This window comes from Helianthus annuus, chromosome 4, assembly GCF_002127325.2.
Source record: "Helianthus annuus cultivar XRQ/B chromosome 4, HanXRQr2.0-SUNRISE, whole genome shotgun sequence".
NCBI lineage: Eukaryota > Viridiplantae > Streptophyta > Magnoliopsida > Asterales > Asteraceae > Helianthus > Helianthus annuus.
The window spans coordinates 202,667,860-202,686,528 of record NC_035436.2 but is presented as its reverse complement, the minus strand read 5'-3'; the positions used below and the strand labels follow the sequence as shown (position 1 = coordinate 202,686,528).

The 18,669-nt window shown below is 32.6% G+C and overlaps 2 protein-coding genes and 1 long non-coding RNA gene across 3 annotated transcripts; 1 reads left to right on the top strand and 2 right to left on the bottom strand.

Moving 5' to 3' along the window:
• Positions 1-1,711: 1,711 nt before the first annotated feature.
• LOC110937991 (beta-caryophyllene synthase) lies at positions 1,712-11,523 on the bottom strand. The gene is made up of 8 exons (XM_022180457.2): positions 11,437-11,523; positions 11,276-11,348; positions 11,028-11,234; positions 10,562-10,943; positions 9,829-10,047; positions 9,610-9,742; positions 9,277-9,525; positions 1,712-2,137 (listed from the first exon to the last, which is right to left on the bottom strand). The coding sequence occupies exons 1-8, from the start codon at positions 11,521-11,523 to the stop codon at positions 1,844-1,846; spliced, it is 1,644 nt and encodes a 547-aa protein (XP_022036149.1). The 3' UTR covers positions 1,712-1,843.
• LOC110937992 lies at positions 4,698-5,064 on the bottom strand. Its single transcript, XR_002591144.2, has 2 exons — positions 5,014-5,064; positions 4,698-4,923 (listed from the first exon to the last, which is right to left on the bottom strand). It is a non-coding gene; the product is annotated as an uncharacterized LOC110937992 (long non-coding RNA).
• On the top strand, positions 7,203-8,902 carry LOC118491220 (glutathione S-transferase T3-like). The gene is made up of 2 exons (XM_035988808.1): positions 7,203-7,935; positions 8,018-8,902. Exons 1-2 carry the CDS (start codon positions 7,539-7,541, stop codon positions 8,758-8,760), a joined length of 1,140 nt encoding a protein of 379 aa, XP_035844701.1. The 5' UTR covers positions 7,203-7,538; the 3' UTR covers positions 8,761-8,902.
• Positions 11,524-18,669: the final 7,146 nt, after the last annotated feature.

The following is an 18,669-nucleotide window of genomic DNA, read 5'->3' as shown; positions in this document are numbered from 1 at the left end:
AGTTCATTTTAAGTATTTTATTTCTCTTCGTCTGGGAACTCTTTACCCATACTATGTTTCCGACGGAACATGTATCACCCATTGCTTACCGACAACTCCCACTCTTACCGCATGATTTCTGATAGATACGTCTGTCACTAAAAGTAGTGATGATGCACATTAATTAACGTAATCAACATATTTAGTAATCTTCCTATACTAATAAATGAAAATCTTTTTGTACACGTGTCACTCTCTGGTGCCTCCTTCCTTTTTATAATAGTATTACATATTAATTTTATACATAAAATATAATATAATATTAATTAATAGAGTTAGAGATAAACGTCTAAATTCAAATTTAATTAACAATTATCTATAACAAATATAAATGTATCAAATAATATAATAAGTATAATATTATTTAATATAGTTAGAGATCAAACATATAATTTCAAATTTAATTAATAGTAAATTACTTTTTGAGTCCCTATGTTTTAGTGGTTTTAACCACTTGAATCTAAAATCAAAAGGTTTAACACCTTGAGTATTTAACCGCTCATTCACACCCTCTGTAAAAATTCAAAAAACCTTTTGTAAGGTTGAGTTCTCTAAGTTCTCACAACTTGTAGAAGTTTTCATTTTACTCTGACCATATATATTTGTTAAGATAAAATATATTATTTGGATATAAACAATAATCTATACTATATAATAAAAGAAACCAATAAAGGGACACTTGTCATTATTCTAGAGCATCCTTAATTGTAGCTAATTATTATTTAATTTAAATTATTAAATATTAATTAAATTAATATAAATCTTATCAACTCTAAATTATTGGCATAAACTTAACTTCAAATCGTAAAGTCTTATCTAAACTAAAAAAGAATTGTTTCAATTAATGTTATTTATTATAAGGGACAAAGTTGAAAAAAAGAAAGTGTTGGGGTTAAATTGAAAATTTGAAAAGCTTTGGGTTAAAACTAACAAGTCAAAGGGTTCTAAAATGAGAAAATAAAAACCTTTGGGTTAAAAGTTAAAAAAACATTTTTTTTTGGAAAACACCCAATACATATGTTACAACTATTAAAACAACAAAAAGTTGCTAATTTATAGTTTGGTTATTGTTAACTATGAGAACTTATATTAAACAACTTATTAATCAAACAAAAAATTTTAAAAAGAATTAACCTAATTTAAAAAATAATAACACACAGAGTTTTTTTTAAATATAACTTTTTTATTATTTAATATTAAAAATTACATTTCTTCCACCCGTGAATATATAGGGTTTTTTTTTTAAATATAATTTTTTATTGTTTGGTATATAAAATTACATTTATTCAACCCACACAATAAACGAGATTCTTAAATATATAACTTTTTATTATTTAATACATAAAATTATATTTACTCAACACGGGTAATAAATGAGGTTTTTAAAAATACATTGTTTTTTTTATTTAGTATATAAAATTACATTTATTCAACCCGTGTAATACACGGGGTTCTAACCTAGTTACTAATAAAGTATCAAATCACATGTACAAGAAACGAAAATATAACTATTCTTTTATTTTACTAATTTATCTAAATAAGTCATTTCATTAATAAGGATTATATACAAGTTTATAATTTACATTTTTCGTCATTCAACCCGTGTAATATACGGGGTTGTAAGCTAGTAACTTATAAGTTAAACAATAATCAATGACCAAATAACTTGAGATGTGATTATTTATTTATTTTTTAACGGCAAACTTAGATCACTGATACACCACTAGAGTACCAGATGTGATTCTTTATTTACATTGCAAAAACAAAACCATTATCGCTCAAGAAGACAAATAGACCGCTATCATCATATGTTGATACTATGAATAAGCAAAGATTTGATATGACTTATTAGTTCTTCTCCCACAAGCGTGAAAGTATCTTTACTTCTATATAAAGCATCAGCTATCCGCCCCAAGTTGACTACACAAATTTTTAGAGGCATTGGAACATTTTTGCACATGAAGGTTTCTTGGGTGAAATCTTTCCATGCGTCTTCAAGTTGATTTTTGAATATGTTGTGGACATACTCCTCTGTGACATTATATTGCTTCATGTAACTATCAATAGTAGATGCCGCATTCTTTCTTTCTTTCTCTTCCTGCACAGCTAGTAGTTAAAAAGGAGCAAGAACTAACTAGCATTTTGGTCTTAATGTATAAATCCCCATAGTGTCCAGAACACCGCCCCCTTGGCGTTATGGGGGGGTTATGGGTTGGTCCTGATGGTGATGGCGGGGTTATTGTTTTGGTTTCTCTCACACACATATATATACATACATATTGTTAGGTTAACGTACAAGAGCCCTTATCCTACATTACGTACGCGATCATCTCAGCCGTCAGATTTTCATCCCACATTGAAATCGCATGTTGGTTTTTTGTAACAATTTCGCATGTTGGTTTTTTAACATGCGATTTCATCAAAAATACCACATGCGAAATTGTTACAAAAAAACCAACATGCGATTTCATCAAAATTATCACATGCGATTTCATCCATGCTATTTTATAACATGCGATTTCACATCGCGTACGTAGCGTACGTGATTATCCACTACACGCATAATTGAAGAAGGGTTATGAGATTATGTTTGAGTAAAGGGGGTTATGACTACATATAGTCTTATAGAACGGGGGCTAACCCCTTACGACGAACAAAAAGCTTATATTTTCTTTGGTATAAGTAATTTATTGGATGGAAAGCTTAACTAGATATTAATTATCACTAGGGGGAACACCCGTGCGATGCACGGCATGCATAATAGTTATTGTTTTTTCCTGGAATGACGACTGATATAGATAGTGCGTGACACGGTACGAAAGTGCGAATATAGTATAGATTTTTAAAACAAAAAACGGTTTTTTTTAAAGTTAGCCGTTTGACCATGGTTATTTTGACCAAAGTCCACTCCTCGTTCGGCGCTTTGTGGTAGCACTACCAGTCAAAAAAAGGCCCAAAACGCCCGAGGGTACAGTGTTCCCCCGCGTTTTTAAGACGCTTTGAGAGAGGTTTGCGCCCCACCACATGTGGTCTCACAAAACTTCAATTCTATGGACGTGTGGTTTCTCAACCCTCTTCAAAAGACGTCACAGTTTTCAAATTTTTTTATTTTTATTTTTTCTTTTTCATTGTTTTAGATGGTGTAAAATAGATGTTAAATATATATATTATACTACATACACATATACATATAAATTCAGTTTTGACATCTAAAAGTCGAATTGCAGGTTTTGTTCCCTTTTATAGATAGGAAAGCAGTTTATTATTTATTTCTAAAATGTTGTATTAACTTTATTCTGCAACATATTCTTTATAAACTATGCTTACCTTGACATAACCTAATAGCTATATTTCCTTATTAGAAGTCTCTTATAATTGAAAATTAGTACATATTATTACCTTGCTGGTGAACACATTTACTCTATGTTTAGGGAAAAATTTGATTAGGTTGCTGATATTGAATTGAATATCACACCAAATTACAATAGCAGTTTATATTGCTACTATTCACCCAAATCAAGCACCTTAAATAAGTCAGTGTTTCTCTATATTCAAAAAACGAACTATAACTGACGATTATTAAATTGCAACAGTCAATTCAATCCAAATACTGCAATAGAAACATAAAATCTACCACAATTCGTTGGTTAATCACGTATAGTTCTTAATCGATTAGAATCAGAAAAAAGGAAATTGACTCACCGTAACTTAAAATCAGGAAGAAGGCGAACAAAGGGGCGGAGTTTTTCGAAATCAATGACCCCTGTCTTTCATTGTTATTCCTTGAATGAGGTAAGCAAGACCCCATACTACACACTACATACACATACATAAAAATTGGGTTCTATATTATTTGTATAAACACCGATTGGAAACCCTCACATTTCATTTGATGAAACCCTAATCAATATAAACACACACACTAACACTCACGAATCGAATCGAATTTATAAAAGGAAAAATTCGGGTTGTTTTTACCTCTTGCTGCTCCAAATCTTCATTACCATACATTATCTTCATCTTAGAGATATAGATATTGCACTTAAAGGTCTCAACCATCAAAATACGATCCAAGGGCTAAAAAGTGGTTCCTAATTATGCAATGGTTATCATTTGAACCTTATTCCATGAGACTTGAGGTAAGATGCAAAAAGCATTCTTTTGAGTTTTAAACCATCTGTAATTAAGTTCATTATTTAATCATTATTGTTGCAATTATTAGGTATTATAGATAATAATACCCCATGAAATTACCTTTTAGTAATTTTCGTTTCTAATTGGTTAGCATCTTTTAAGTTTTAAAACCATTTATAGTTATAATTAAATTCATAATAACGTTGATTAAGTTTTTTTATATTTAATTATTATTATTTTTATTTTTATTTCATATGATGTTCATCAACTATCTGATAAAATTGCAAAAAAGGTTGTAACCTTATTTGTATGATGTTTAGCAATTACTAAACCGAATAATAATGACTTAATTATAAAATTCAATCAAGTAATCGGTTACGGAGAACTTGAAATGAAAAAGCAATGTAAATATGAGGAAGGTGATGATGTTCAACTAAGTCAAATGATTTAATTCTTTATCAAGTATTTAACAATACTTAATTTATAAAGTTATCAATTTAATTGTATTTATCAATTTATACTCATGTAGAAAGACTAATTCCCTTTACTAACTTCATTGAGTTGTTGTACTATAAGCATAATATGTTGCAATTATTTAAATTTGGTTGGAACCCTTGTGAAATGCTTTATACGATAGTATAGATAAACGCAATCAATTTAAATCTTTTGCGCGGGTTGAAAACATCCGAGCCCTTAAAGTTTGCTGCCCAATCCTGTCAAACAATACCTCCTCAAATATTTCCTCTGCATCTATATTGCTAATATATAGTATCAATTAAATCACACAAAAGCATCAGATGTTTAAAAAAATAGTAAAGTAGAAATTAAAAAAGGAAATACCAATAGGCCAAATAAATGTCTATCTCCAAATGAATAACTTTTCTCGTACCCACCCTTTTACACCTCCATATACATGAAGCTGCAAAAAGGAAAAAGACTATAAATTTATGAACAATTAAACAATACATTGGTAAATGGTTCCAGATACTATAGTCATGCAAGGGTACCTTGATGAAGTATGAAGTGTCTGTCTTTTTGTATCCAATAACCTGTGTGTATACTTTATATGTAATATAAAATCATAATTTGAAAAAAAAAACCACTAAATCACCAAAAACATAATAAAACATCAATATAAACTCATAGATTATGTAAAAGAAAACTGTTATCCCATTTGAATATTTTAAGAAACAAACCAAAGTTTTTTCGAATAAATGTTGAAATGGGTATAAAAGAACACACCTTTCCACCAAGATAAATAAATTTCATATCAACTTATCTCTTTCTTATCTCTTTCTTTTCGACTCTAACTCGCACAATAGTAGACAAAGGAGTTGATGTTGAGTGAAATGGTGAATTTATAGCAATGATAGGAGATTCCTTAATCGGTCAAATTTATTACATATTCATTGAAATTGGACCTTTGGAGTGCTTTTGCGGTTTATCCCAATAGGTTTCGTTTATTAATTGCATTTAAGAACCGAACTTATTATTGTATTATTATAATTAATTGTGATTATATTCTCATTTAATTATTTTTTTTATTTTTTAATATTAATGTAGAAAGACCATTTCACCCCTTACTAACATCATTAAGTTGTTGTACCATAAGTATAAAAGATTGTAATTACTTAAATTTGGTTGGTATCCTTATGAAATGCTTTATAATATAGTATAGATATAGATAGATAGATATAGATATAGATAATTATTTTTTTTATTTTTTAATATTAATGTAGAAAGACCATTTCACCCCTTACTAACATCATTAAGTTATTGTACCATAAGTATAAAAGATTGTAATTACTTAAATTTGGTTGGTATCCTTATGAAATGCTTTATAATATAGTATAGATTAGGTTCTAGCATTAATGTACTGTACTATATGTTAATATGGTGTTTCATGCATTGCTTTGTTGCAAATTGTGTTGTTTTATTTGTAAATTATTATTATTATTTATAATAATCTAATTAATTTAGCCAAAATCTTGTTAATAATATATTAGAATATATATATATATATATATATATATATATATATATATATATATATAGTTATTTTAATACTTTTATTATTTTAATATTATAATAATTCCTTTTTTTTACTGTTTAACTTTAATTTAATGATTTTTTAGTATCACGGTGTGGGATAAGCTTGGTGTCAACCGGTACTGGTATCGAAAATACCGGTACGGTCTTGTTTGGTATCGGTACAAATAGTAATTTTAATATTTTAATAATATATATAGTTTTTTATATATTTTTATTATTTTAATATTATAATAATAATTCTTTTCTTTACTTTTTAACTTTAATTTAATGATATTTTTATGATACTTATGATCTTTCGGTTTAAATTTTATCTTAATCTATTAAATTCTGATACTAATATCATGGATAAGTTCTTAATATTTGATATCATTTGGATCCCTTTACCTATTTTTTTATTATATGTTTTCTTTGAAAATATATTGTTGTGTTTTTATTACTAATTATATTTGAGCTACTTTTAATATATTAGTTACTTCGAAATTTAAATTTATGGTTACCTTGTCAAAGATCATTTTATAGAATAATCATAAGTTTGGAATAATTATCTTTAAACCAATTATTAAAACAAATTAAGATCAAAGTTAACTTTAAACTAATCTACCTTTATCTATAATATATTATTTAGTATAATGTGTTATTGATGATATTAATTTTAATGATTATTGATATATAATTATTTTATTTTATTTTTTATCTTATCTCTTATTTATTTAATATAAATTAAATGCAATTAATAGGATTTTTATAGGATGATGCATTTAAAACAACCATAAATTTTGGTTTTAAAATAGAACATATAACTAAACTTTAGAATATATATAGATTTTCGCATCCCTACCAACTTCATTATATTTGTTCTGTTTGAACGTTTTATTTATATTTCTAAACTTGGATTATTCAAGTTTAATTATTTTTTCTTGTTTATGTTAATTATTATTCATTTTAAATTTTTTGTTTAAGTAAATCAGTTTTCTATTAGACCATGCGTAATGGGGCGTTTTTTGTAAAAATTTTTGCCCGAAAACGCCCTATAACGCCCCACCCCCCATTACAGGGGGCGTTATGAGGCGTTATTTTCGAAAAAAAATTGCAGCGGCGTTTTAAAAATAACGCTGAAAATCGGTGGGGGCCACATCTTTCGACCGTTGCCTTCAACGGTAACTTTCTTTAATTTTTTTTTTTATTTTAAATAATTCCCACTATATATATTTAACTCACATTCACACCATTTTTTATACAAAACTTCACAAACTCTCCCACTTTCTTCCCACTTTTATAAAAAAAACCCACTTTCTTCTTATTTTTATACCACCATGCATCCTTTCCGCCCTCCTTTTGGTGTCCCCGCTAGACCCGCAAACCCGAACACAACCCAACCGCAAACGCCATTCAACCTTCAAGACATGGACCCGAGCTTTTTAACTTACGCGGCTTACTTAAGTGGCGCCCCTCCGTTTGTTCCTCCAACTTTCGGCTATGGTCAAGCCGGCGGGTCTCAACCGTCACAACCCGAAGCCGAACCCGATGTGGAAGTCGTACCGGAGACGCAACCCGAACCGGTGCAAGAAACATCGAAACGCGGCAAAAGGTCGCATAAGAAAAAGGATAAGGACGCACCGAGGCGTACAAAAAATATAATCAAGTGGACGAAGGAAGAGGAATACACGTTGACTCGGGCGTATGTCGACATTTCGGAGGACGAAGAGACGGGTAAATATTTTATATAAATATTATTTTACTTACTTTGTTATTTTATTTTTTAACAAACAACTTATTATTTTTTTTTTTGTAGCAAACTTTCAAACGGGTCCGGTTTTTTGGGATAGGGTTCGTGCACTCTTCTTTAGCACGTGGGGTCAAGGCGAACATCGGGACAAAGACTCGATTTCTAGCAAATGGACCGACATAAACAACAAGTGTCATGCGTTTCAAGAAGTCTTCCAACGTAACTACGATAATCGCCCGAGTGGTGAAGGTGACGTGGGGGTTTTAACGAGGAGTTTGGAGGAGTTCGACAGGACAAAAGGCCCTTTCGCCTACTACAAGTGTTGGGAGCTACTTCGAAAAAGTCCAAAGTGGGCGGTAGTTAACCCAATGACGTCTAGTAGTAGACGTCGGGCTAAAAGGTCAAAAACATCATCCTCCGTTGACCCGTCAACTCCGACATCGGATGCCCGCAATGTTGATTTAAACGAGGCGGTGGACGAGGGCATTCAAGAAGAGTTGGCCCGACCCGCCGGTAGAAGAAAGGGAGCCGGGAAAAAAACGCTCGAGTCGTCTTCCGATCTCGAGTTAAAGGATGATTTCGAGGAGATGAACCGTCGTCTCCAAGACATTCGAGATCTCGGCCACCAACGTTATGAAATTATGAAGGAACGAATGGCCGAAACAAAAAAATTTAACGAGATGCAAGAGGCGAGGCAAATGGAAAAGGACATCGAGTTTTTGTCCAAACCTATCGACCACCTACAAGGCGATGCGTTGATCCTTGCGCAAATGCGTCGCCAAAAAATTAAAGAAAAATATGGACTCTAGATGATATTAATTTTTAATGTTTTTTTTTATTTTTTTCAGTTATTTTTCTGTTTTTTTTTTTATTTTCAGCTTTTTTTTTTTCAGTTTCGGTTTTTTTTAATTTTTTTTTTCAAGTAATGTAATTTTTTTTAAATTAATGAATGTTATTTTATGTTTTAAATTAAAAAAAAGATAATTGTGAAATGATTGTAAAATGATTGAATGGGGCATTATGGGGCGTTATACCACTACACCACTTTTTCTATAATGCCCCCATGCTGACTAGGACGCCACATGGCGCAAAACGCCCCATGGTGGGGGCATTATAGTTGATCACCACTACACATGGTCTTAGAGCTAGAAGGCAGAAGCATTTAATAAAAATTAAATTATCTTTCTAACCCAACCCAAATCTAGCTAGCCCTTTCAAATCTGTCTTCACTCAATTTTTGCACCTTACCAAAAATTCATGGATTTGCCACCGACTACAAACAAATTGGTTAGTACGTAGTGAATACGAAAGTTCTATGATTTAACCTTTCGGGAGCAAAGATCATCCATGAGTCTACCAATTACACCTGAAGCTTTTACAAGAGGAGGATGTGTGAGAACCCATTTCAGCGTCTCGTCTGTCACCATATCACCCATGCCAACAAAACATGTTGCTATAAGCATATAACATCCACTACTCACTATTGAAATTGACATGTGCTCCTCTATTGTTGGGACATACTCCTCATAAGCCCATTTGGCTTCCACCATAAAGCTTCTAATAAACTCTTTCATCTACATGTGACAACAATATGTACCAAAAGCCTTTTAGTGCTAAAATAGTACGCGTGATGACAAATGACACACATTGAAACTAACAGATTCGATGGCATAGTTAAGACGGTATGCCTCCCCCTCCATGATTTCTTCCATTTCTTTATACGTATCCATGAGTGTTTGGTATGTTTGTTTCATGTATTCCGGAAGCATATCTATGCATGTTATTGACCACCTAGCAAGTGACTTCCTTGATTAGTTCCAGCATTCGAACTTAATGCTTTTATACACATAATATAGATCTATAGTGCACGCATTTACCTTTGAATCGCTTCAGTAAAGATCTTAAGTTCTTCGTATGTACCATAAACATCATAAGTGTCGTCAAGAATCGTTGCTATCGACGTTACTTTTGCTAAGAAAATTCTAGCATGTGTATATTTTGGCTCAAAGTATAGACCAAGTGCCCAAAAGTAACATTCAACTAATCTATCTCTTGTATAAGGTATATTGTTCGGGACATCAAGACGTTTCCACCACCTACAATAAATTAGCACACATGATAATGTGTGCACAAATCTATATATGTGTTTTTTTCGATTTCCTTTTTTCAAATCTTCGGTAATAATTCAAGTGTGTATATATATAGAGAGAGAGAGACCGGTTAATGTACAATATTCCTTAACGTACGAGCGTACGCTGTGAAATTACGCACGTTGTAAAACTCAAAACCCTAATCATGCATGTTGAAAAGACATAATCACACATGATTTATGTAACATGCTTCATTATATAATTATAATATGCGTGATTAGCAAAACACATTATTACTAGATTTATATAACCTGCTTCATTACATAATTATAACATGCGTAATTGTGTTTTTTCAACATGCGTGGTTAGGTTTGGATTATAAACGTACGTAATTTCACAGCGTACGCTCGTACGTTAAACAATATTGTATTTTACACTTTCCCTATATACATATATGTATGTATTCACTAAAAGGAAATTGATCGAAAGATGTGTTGGGGGAGTCTGTCTACATGTATACCTGGAAAGTTGGCTAAGCTCCTCCCTATGCAATGACTGAAGCAAGTTGAAATCTAACTTGGCTAGCTCAAGTAAAGACTTGTTATAAATATCTTGTTGCTCATAGAAAGGAATGTAACGTAAAGCCTCTAGTCTTGGCAACCTTTTTCGTATTGGTTGCTTTAGTGCCTCTTGTATATGTGTAGACAACGTAGAGTTGCTCACCATAAGATCCTTTACTATTTTGTTAAGATGGGTTTTTGTAAAAACAAGAGCATCGTCTAGTATAACTTCACCGTGCACGCTTAAGTATGTCGCTTCATACAACTCAAGTAAGCCTTGGACATCACTAGTTAACGATTCTTTAAATGACCCGTTTTCATCTTTATATTCATTAAAGATGTCTGTTTCAATTCATATCAAAGATGATCATTAATTCATTAGCTTCTTTTTTATACTTAATACAATTCGAATTCATGCTTACTCACCACATGATACATAGAAGCCTTGTTGTCGTAAGATTCGAAACCAAAGAGAAGGGCTCCCACCATTCCAGTCGTCTCCATACGCGTCATAAATTCGTTGGATTGCGTGATCAATCTCTTCTTCAAAAAGATAAGATACACCTAGACGTTGGATTGCATCAATGAGTTTTAACAAATTCGTATGTTCCGTTTGAACATCTAAAAATGACACTATATCTTTTTTTTTTTTTTTTTTTTTTTTTTTTTTGAACGGCCTATATCTTTTCTCACATCTTCCTTCAAATCTTTGACTCTTTGCTCAACCTCTACTTGCTTTGTAGTTTGCTACATTCAAACATTATTCACAGTTCAAATTTATTGTTAAAGAAACATTATCATTGTTTTTATTTAGTTCTAATAATAGTTTGTGTACCTTATCATAGTTGAGAAATTGATCCCCCCAAACACTAGGAGGAAAATTGGCAATGGGACGAATTACTCCCTCTTGTTTGATAGACATGGGAAATAAATCAATAATTAAAAGTTTTCACTTGATATTTGCATATACAAGAGTTAAACACACTATTTATAGAGCGGGATTGTCATGCATTGATTTATCACACCAAATGCAATTATTTCACAAAGATATTTATGAAAGTTGGATAGAGAAATTTTAAACTTGCTTGTTATGGTAATTAGTTTATAAGTGTAGGGTTCAAATGAGAAGAATTTTTTTGTAAGAATAAAAAAGAACAAACTTCAACCAATAATAATGTTTCATTTTACTTCATTTAATTTTTGTATTTAATATATGGGTGTAAGGGTATATTGGTAAAATAGATCACTAATTCTTAGTCTTCCTTTTTAATAGCTCACTAAATTAATTTTGTAATTTAATTAAAAAAATATATATATTTTTAAAGAAGAAAAAAATTAATTTAAATTGTAGGATAAATTATGAGGTGTGTAGGATGAATTACGAGTTGTGTAGGATAAATTTCAGTATGTGTAGGATAAATTTCAAAAACGTGTAGGATAAATTTTGATGTATCTAGGCAAAAATTTTAGTGTGTAGGATGATACTCTTTATGACTAATTAATTAGTCAAAAATAATAATAAATGAGATGAGAGAAAAACTATTTAATGTTTTACAATTGTACCCTTTATTCTTTTTCTTCTCAAATGAACTTCCCCCTAGTTTATAAAACTTACCATTTATATATAAGTTAACCTACTCATCAACTGGTAACAAGTATAAATTTCATTTATTTATTCCTTGTTATTTAGAGTACAAAATAACCATTTACAAACATGTAGATATATAAAAAAAAGACTATACATTTCTAGTTGTATAAAAATTACAAAGATGCACCTTATTCTTTTACCGGTATAAATTGGTTGTAACAAAATTGTCTCTACACTTTAGACTATTTGGTGTGGAGGAGCATTAAGTGTCACGAGCAGCCACGTCAGTATAAACAGATTTCCCCTTCAAGCCTTAAAAAATGCGGGGTGGGAGGGGCGTAGAGAGATACGTGGCAATCACATTTTTATATAATTTATGTTTAAAAAAAACAATAAGTAAACCCAATCAAAACTAGCCACCTCATCATCTTCCCTCCCCCACACCCATGAAGCAACCCACACCACCATCTCCATGCCATTTGGGGCGATGTGCCAGCGTTGGGGAAGCCCCGCGCCATCTTTTCTTCACGCCCACACCGTGTGGTCTTATGCAAATGTTTCTATGTTTAAAATAATCACACTTGTAAAACAAAGATAATACACACGTTAAACATATAATAAACCCAACTTCCACGAGCAATAAAATACCATGTTGGTACATGCTAAACATACTATTTTAGTGATAGAATTTCATCACTCACAAATATCCAATCAAGTTCTGTCATGTCATCAACCACTATTCTATCACTCACAAGCCTTTTTTAGTGGCGGTGGTTATCACTAGTGATGAAATTCCATCACTCACAACTTTTTAGTTTTATTTTTTAAATTAGAAATTAACAATAAAACACTAAATTATAAATTTCATTAAAATTAAAAAATAAATTACATAGCAAAATAAAAAACAATTAAATATTGGGAAAAAAACTTAAATTAAACGGGTGGCATCTCCCAACCCCATCTTTCGCACATTTCGCGCTTTTGTTGAATTACAACCGACTTAAACGGTTCGTCGAGATGGGCAATTAAAATTTATATAAAGAGGAGGGACCTGAATTGCAATTAAAGGAAAGCTATTTAAAAAAAAGCTAACAAAAGTTGAGGGACTAATTTGCACTTTTCATCAAAGTTGCTATTAATTCAATTGCATAAAACGACAAAACAATCTAAAAGTGAATTGTTTTCAATGCGTGATGATTTTAACGTGTTAAATAATTCACGCATTATATTTGTGGCGGCGGCAGTGTGCTTTTTGTTCCACGCGTGATGGGGTGGCCATCACGGACCACCCCACTCCCTTAGACAATTTTGATCCACTACATGTTACACGTATTTAAACACAGTAGATTACTATAAATACGGGGATCTCAATATAAAGTTTTTAAATATAATGTGTTTTAAAGTTTAGATGATTTAACATGTCACGGGTTAATGGGTTTATAATTCTACAACCCAAAGTTAAAATAAAAACCTCACAAAATACTTACAAAAAAATGTTAAAAGATTAAAAGAATAAGAACACTAAAGATCAAAAGTAATCCAGAAATACTACCTCTTCTTTTGCTTTTTGTGTCGTCGATTAGGACATTAGCCTTTCATAAATGGGTGGTTTACTTCATAGTAAATTCTACTAATACTATGTGTTGTGAATTAAAATACTTTTCAATTAACTAAGAAAAAATGCCTATATCATCGTCAAGTTACCACAGTTTCATTAACTAATTTTTTTGTTAACTAGGTGTTGTGTGTTAACTAAATATCACAATCATTTAACGATCATTATTGAATTATTTTTTACTTAATTAAAGATTAAAAATAAAATACATTTACAAAAACATAAAAACTACAATATTACGAACCAAACAATTACTCATCGTCCTTGAGTTCCTCGGCATTCGAACGATTAACCCATAGATGGTTAGTCAATACGCACGTAAAGCATCATGTGTTTCGTGACGGCGTAATTTTATAAGGATAGCCACTCGTTGTTTTGGGTTCAAAGTGGACTTCGGTAGCTCCAATCGCCTGGATCATAATCTTGACAAATTGCCTTACCCGAATCCTCTAGAATCATGTGATGTAGAATAATGTAAGCGTGCATAACATTCTTTAACTTTTCTTTCTCACATATTCTAGCAGGTTGGGCAATTATACCCTATTTTTTCTTCAAAATCCCGAACGCACGTTCAATATCTTTCCTTGCAGATTCCTGTTTTTTTGTGAAATATACTCGTTTGCGTCTAGTTGACTTGAGTATGCTTTCACAAACAAGGTCCACTCGAGATAAATATCGTCTGTAAGATAATACTCGTACTCATACTCTACATCACCAGCATAAAATGAAGACCCAAGTCAACGCCAATTATAATGTCGTCAAATAGTGGTGATTGTTCAACAACATTGATATGACTAAAGGTCGGTCTTCTCAAGTAACGCTTGCCATATAACGCTACAATACAGTTATAATCGAGTACTCATTCAAATATGTATAACAATAATATACTTTTTAACTAAACAATTAAAAAAAGAACATTAAAAGTGTACCATCACTAAAAAAAGTGAAGACTATTGTAGCACATTTTATCCGACATTTTCATATACTCGTCCCATGAGTCACTCGCAGTGTTGTACGCCATTTGACGAATTGCCGACATGCACTTATGTAATGGAGAAAACCTAGTTTACGACGTGCATCTTCTCATTGTTGGAAAAACATATAATTTTATTCTAAATCGCGTACAACTAGGAAGAATAACCGGCGGCACATTCGAAAGTGACGCCTAAAAGTTTTGTCATCATATAGTAGGTTTTCAAAAAAAATAATCGTTTACTAGTAGCTCATGAGCGGCTTCACGATCTCTTTAAAACAGAGCACGTCTTGTTAAAGATTCAGACGTGTCCTCTTCATCGATTAAAAGATCCACGTCCGCTTGAATCGTCGTAATGATTAAATCTTCTTCTGTATTTCGAATATCCATTTTGAATGTGGTATAGAAATGTGGAGTTTAGAAGTGATTTGGGTGAAATATGGTATGTAGAATGGGGTATAGTTATAGACTGTGTAAAAAAATATTTTTTTAAAATTAAAACCCAACCCAAGTTTCCACCCCTCCCCAACGACTAGTTTGACCAATCCAGGCCCACCATAAGGTCTAGAGGTGTTCAAAACTGTATATCCGAAAATTCGGATATTCGAAATTTTCGGATACCAAATTTCACTATCCGAATCCGTATCCGAAATGATATCCGAAAATTTGGATATCCGATCGGATAGTGAATCGGATATCTGAAAATCCATCTTTTTATTTAATTTTTAATTTTTTATTATTTTTTCATATCCGGAACCGGATATTTTGGATAGTTTTGGATATCTGAATATAAGTTTTCGGATATTTTTCGGATATTCGGATATCCGAAAAAAAAAATTTGGATATCCGAAATATCCGAAAAAATTTAAAATCGCTATCCGAATCCGAAAAGTTCGGATATCCGAATTTCGAATATCCAAAATTTCTGATATCCGAATTTTCGGATATTTTGGATTCGGATATCGGATATTTCAGATCGGATTTTCAGATACCGATAGTTTTAAACACCCCTAGGTCCCTCTCTCTCTCTCTCTCTCTTCACTCAACCAACACGTTCACTGGACACCCCTTTAACTCAACCTGTTAACGGGCGGCGTGGTGTTTCGGCCGTTAATGACGTGACGTGGCTTGTTAACACATCTCCGTTAACCGATAAGATACAGTTAATGTAGAACCTATAGCTAGCTGTAAAATAATTATACTGTGATAATATTATGACATTAGCCTTTTCATAAATGGGTGGTTGGCTTCAAATCAAATTCTACTAAGTAGAACCTATAGCTAGCTCTAAAATAATTAATATAGTGATAATATTATGAATTTTTTCCCAGCCAAGTAGCTTATAATTTTCTTTTCTTTTTTTTTCCTTTTTTTTTCTTTTTTTTTTAACAGAGGAAGAGGACAATTGCATTAATTACAGGCTCTAGCCCGAAGCTAGAACCAGCACATTACAATTTACACCATTACATTCGCCACATATCAAAATGGACAATTGCATTAATTACACTCCTCTAAATTAGTTAAGACGGTATGCCTCTCCCCCCATGATTTCTTCCATTTCTTTGTAATATGAACATTATCACCCTTCTTCACGTTAGTGCCATGTAATTAATCTTTAATTCACTATTTAAAACCACTATTTTAAGGGTGTGGTTATAACTCAAACCACTAGCCCCTTATTTATTTTAATTTATCTTTGTCTAAAGAAAAAAGAAATGATTTGTTGAAAAATGGAAAGGAGGACCATGGTTGCCATGGTTTAATCCATGCAACCCATGATGGATCAATCAAATGGATGGTGTAGCCTTCCATTTAGGGGTGTGAATTTCTGACACGACCTGAAAACCGGACACGAACCTAACACGAAATTTGCGGGTTTAGGTTTAGTCTAAACGGGTTCGGGTCAATTTCGGGTTGAACCTGCAAACCCGTTTAGGTTAACGGGTCGGGTTCGGGTCAACCTGGTCGGGTTGGCAGGTTGACCCGTTTAACACATTTATACTATTTTATATTTTTTACAATATTTTTTATGTTATAAATTAAATGGGGTGTGTATTTTATGCTATGATTATAACTTTAAAAGAGAAATTAACATAGATTTTATAATTTAAATATGATATTAATATATACGTTTGTGTTTTTAAGTAATTGTAATTGTATTATATAAATTTCAGAAAAAAAAATTAAAAAATTCGGGTTAAACGGGTTCGGGTCAACCCATGAAACTTCGGGTCGTGTTCGGGTTCATATTTATGATACGATTTTCGGGTTCGGGTCGGGTTCGGGTTCATGTAAAATTTTCGGGTTCGGGTCGGGTTGAACCCGCCAACCCGTTTAACACCCCTACTTCCATTCATGTTCCTAAGTGGCAAATCATGTCCCAACCATGACCCACACACCCTATAGCCTAAGTATCCATGAGTGCTTGGTATGTCTGTCTCATGGATTGCAGAAGCATATCTATGCTTGGTATGTCCGTCTCATGGATTGCGGAAGCATATCTATGCATCTATAGTGAAAGTGTAAAATATAATATCCCTTAACGTACAATACATACAAGATGAAATAATAACATGCGTGATTAGTTTTATAACATGCGTGATTAGGATTTTACACCGTGCGTGATTTCTGATTTTGTACATGCGTGATTATGGTTTTCAACATGTGTGATTATGTTTTTTCAACATGCGTGATTAGGGTTTTGAGTTTTATAACTTACGTAATTTCATCTCGTACGCATTGTACAATAAGGAATATTGTACGTTAATCAACCCCTATATCTATATATCCATTTTCTATGTTATTCATATTGTAGCTATTTGAGACATTTTCATAGTTCTTATGTTAAATGTAATTGATTAAGTTTTTTTTTTTTTGAGTAAACTGCCATTTTGGTCCCTGAGGTTTGGCAAGTTTTACCACTTTAGTCCGAATTTCAAACCTATTGTCATTTTGGTCCCCAGGTTTCGTTTTTGTTGCCATTTTGGTCCAAATTTCAAATTTGGCCAGATTTCCCAACTTAAACCCCCCTGTTTTGTCCTTTTGCTCAGGGGTATTTTTGTCATTTTAGGCTTTATTTTAACTGATTATCAATTTAATTTAATAAAACTAAATTATTTCATCTTCCCCAATATGAAACTCAGTCTCTCTCTCCTCTCTCTCTCTCTCTCTCTCTCTCTAAACTCACCAGCCTTAACATCCATCATCTAACACAGTATCATCTCCATTAACCACGCCTCTAAACAAAAGACCCAAAAATCAACTCCAACATTCTCTCCGGTGATCTTTCTCCCCACAAAACCCTAACATTTACCCCTACTGCCGACAAATCCACTATAATCCTGTTCAACTCACTCAAATGGATCGGAATTGGATGGAGAGTCCGGTGTACACCCGGCAGTGGAGCAGCACTGGTTCATCTTCTCCGGCGATGTCACCGGTGAACAGTTAGAGAGAGAAACAAAGGGTTTCGTTTCGCTGGTGAACAGTTAAAGAGAGAAACGAAGGGTTTCACTTATACCGGAATCACCCACCACCACCGTCTCCCCTCCACCACGGTACACTCACCACCACCGTCTCCCCTCCACCACCGTACACCCTCCACACCGTACACCCACCACCACCGTACACCCTCAATACCACAGCCTCTACCCTCAGCCGGCGTTGAAGCCCTAGTATGCCGCCTATATCCTCAGATCTAGTATCAGAAACCGCATCAATCCACCTAAAAATGCACAGGTAGTTATCGTCATCTAACGAACCCTTATTTTCACATCGAAACCCTTTCATTCCCTGTTTTCTCAGCCAAATAAACCTCCATTGCCGATAAAACCCTGATTGCTGATAAAACCCCCAGTTGCAGATCTGTTTGTTATCGAAAATTGAAGGATTG

Bases quoted from the DNA above. Each gene is read 5' to 3' on its own strand.
- LOC118491220 (XM_035988808.1), top strand. From the start codon at position 7,539: ATGCATCCTTTCCGCCCTCCTTTTGGTGTCCCCGCTAGACCCGCAAAC. The intron at 7,936-8,017 runs GTAAATATTTTA...TTTTTTTTGTAG, and splicing joins TTCGGAGGACGAAGAGACGG to CAAACTTTCAAACGGGTCCG.
- LOC110937991 (XM_022180457.2), bottom strand. From the start codon at position 11,523: ATGTCTATCAAACAAGAGGGAGTAATTCGTCCCATTGCCAATTTTCCT. The intron at 10,944-11,027 runs GTGAGTAAGCAT...GAATTGAAACAG, and splicing joins AGGCTTCTATGTATCATGTG to ACATCTTTAATGAATATAAA. The intron at 9,526-9,609 runs GTTAGTTTCAAT...TGTCACATGTAG, and splicing joins TTAACTATGCCATCGAATCT to ATGAAAGAGTTTATTAGAAG.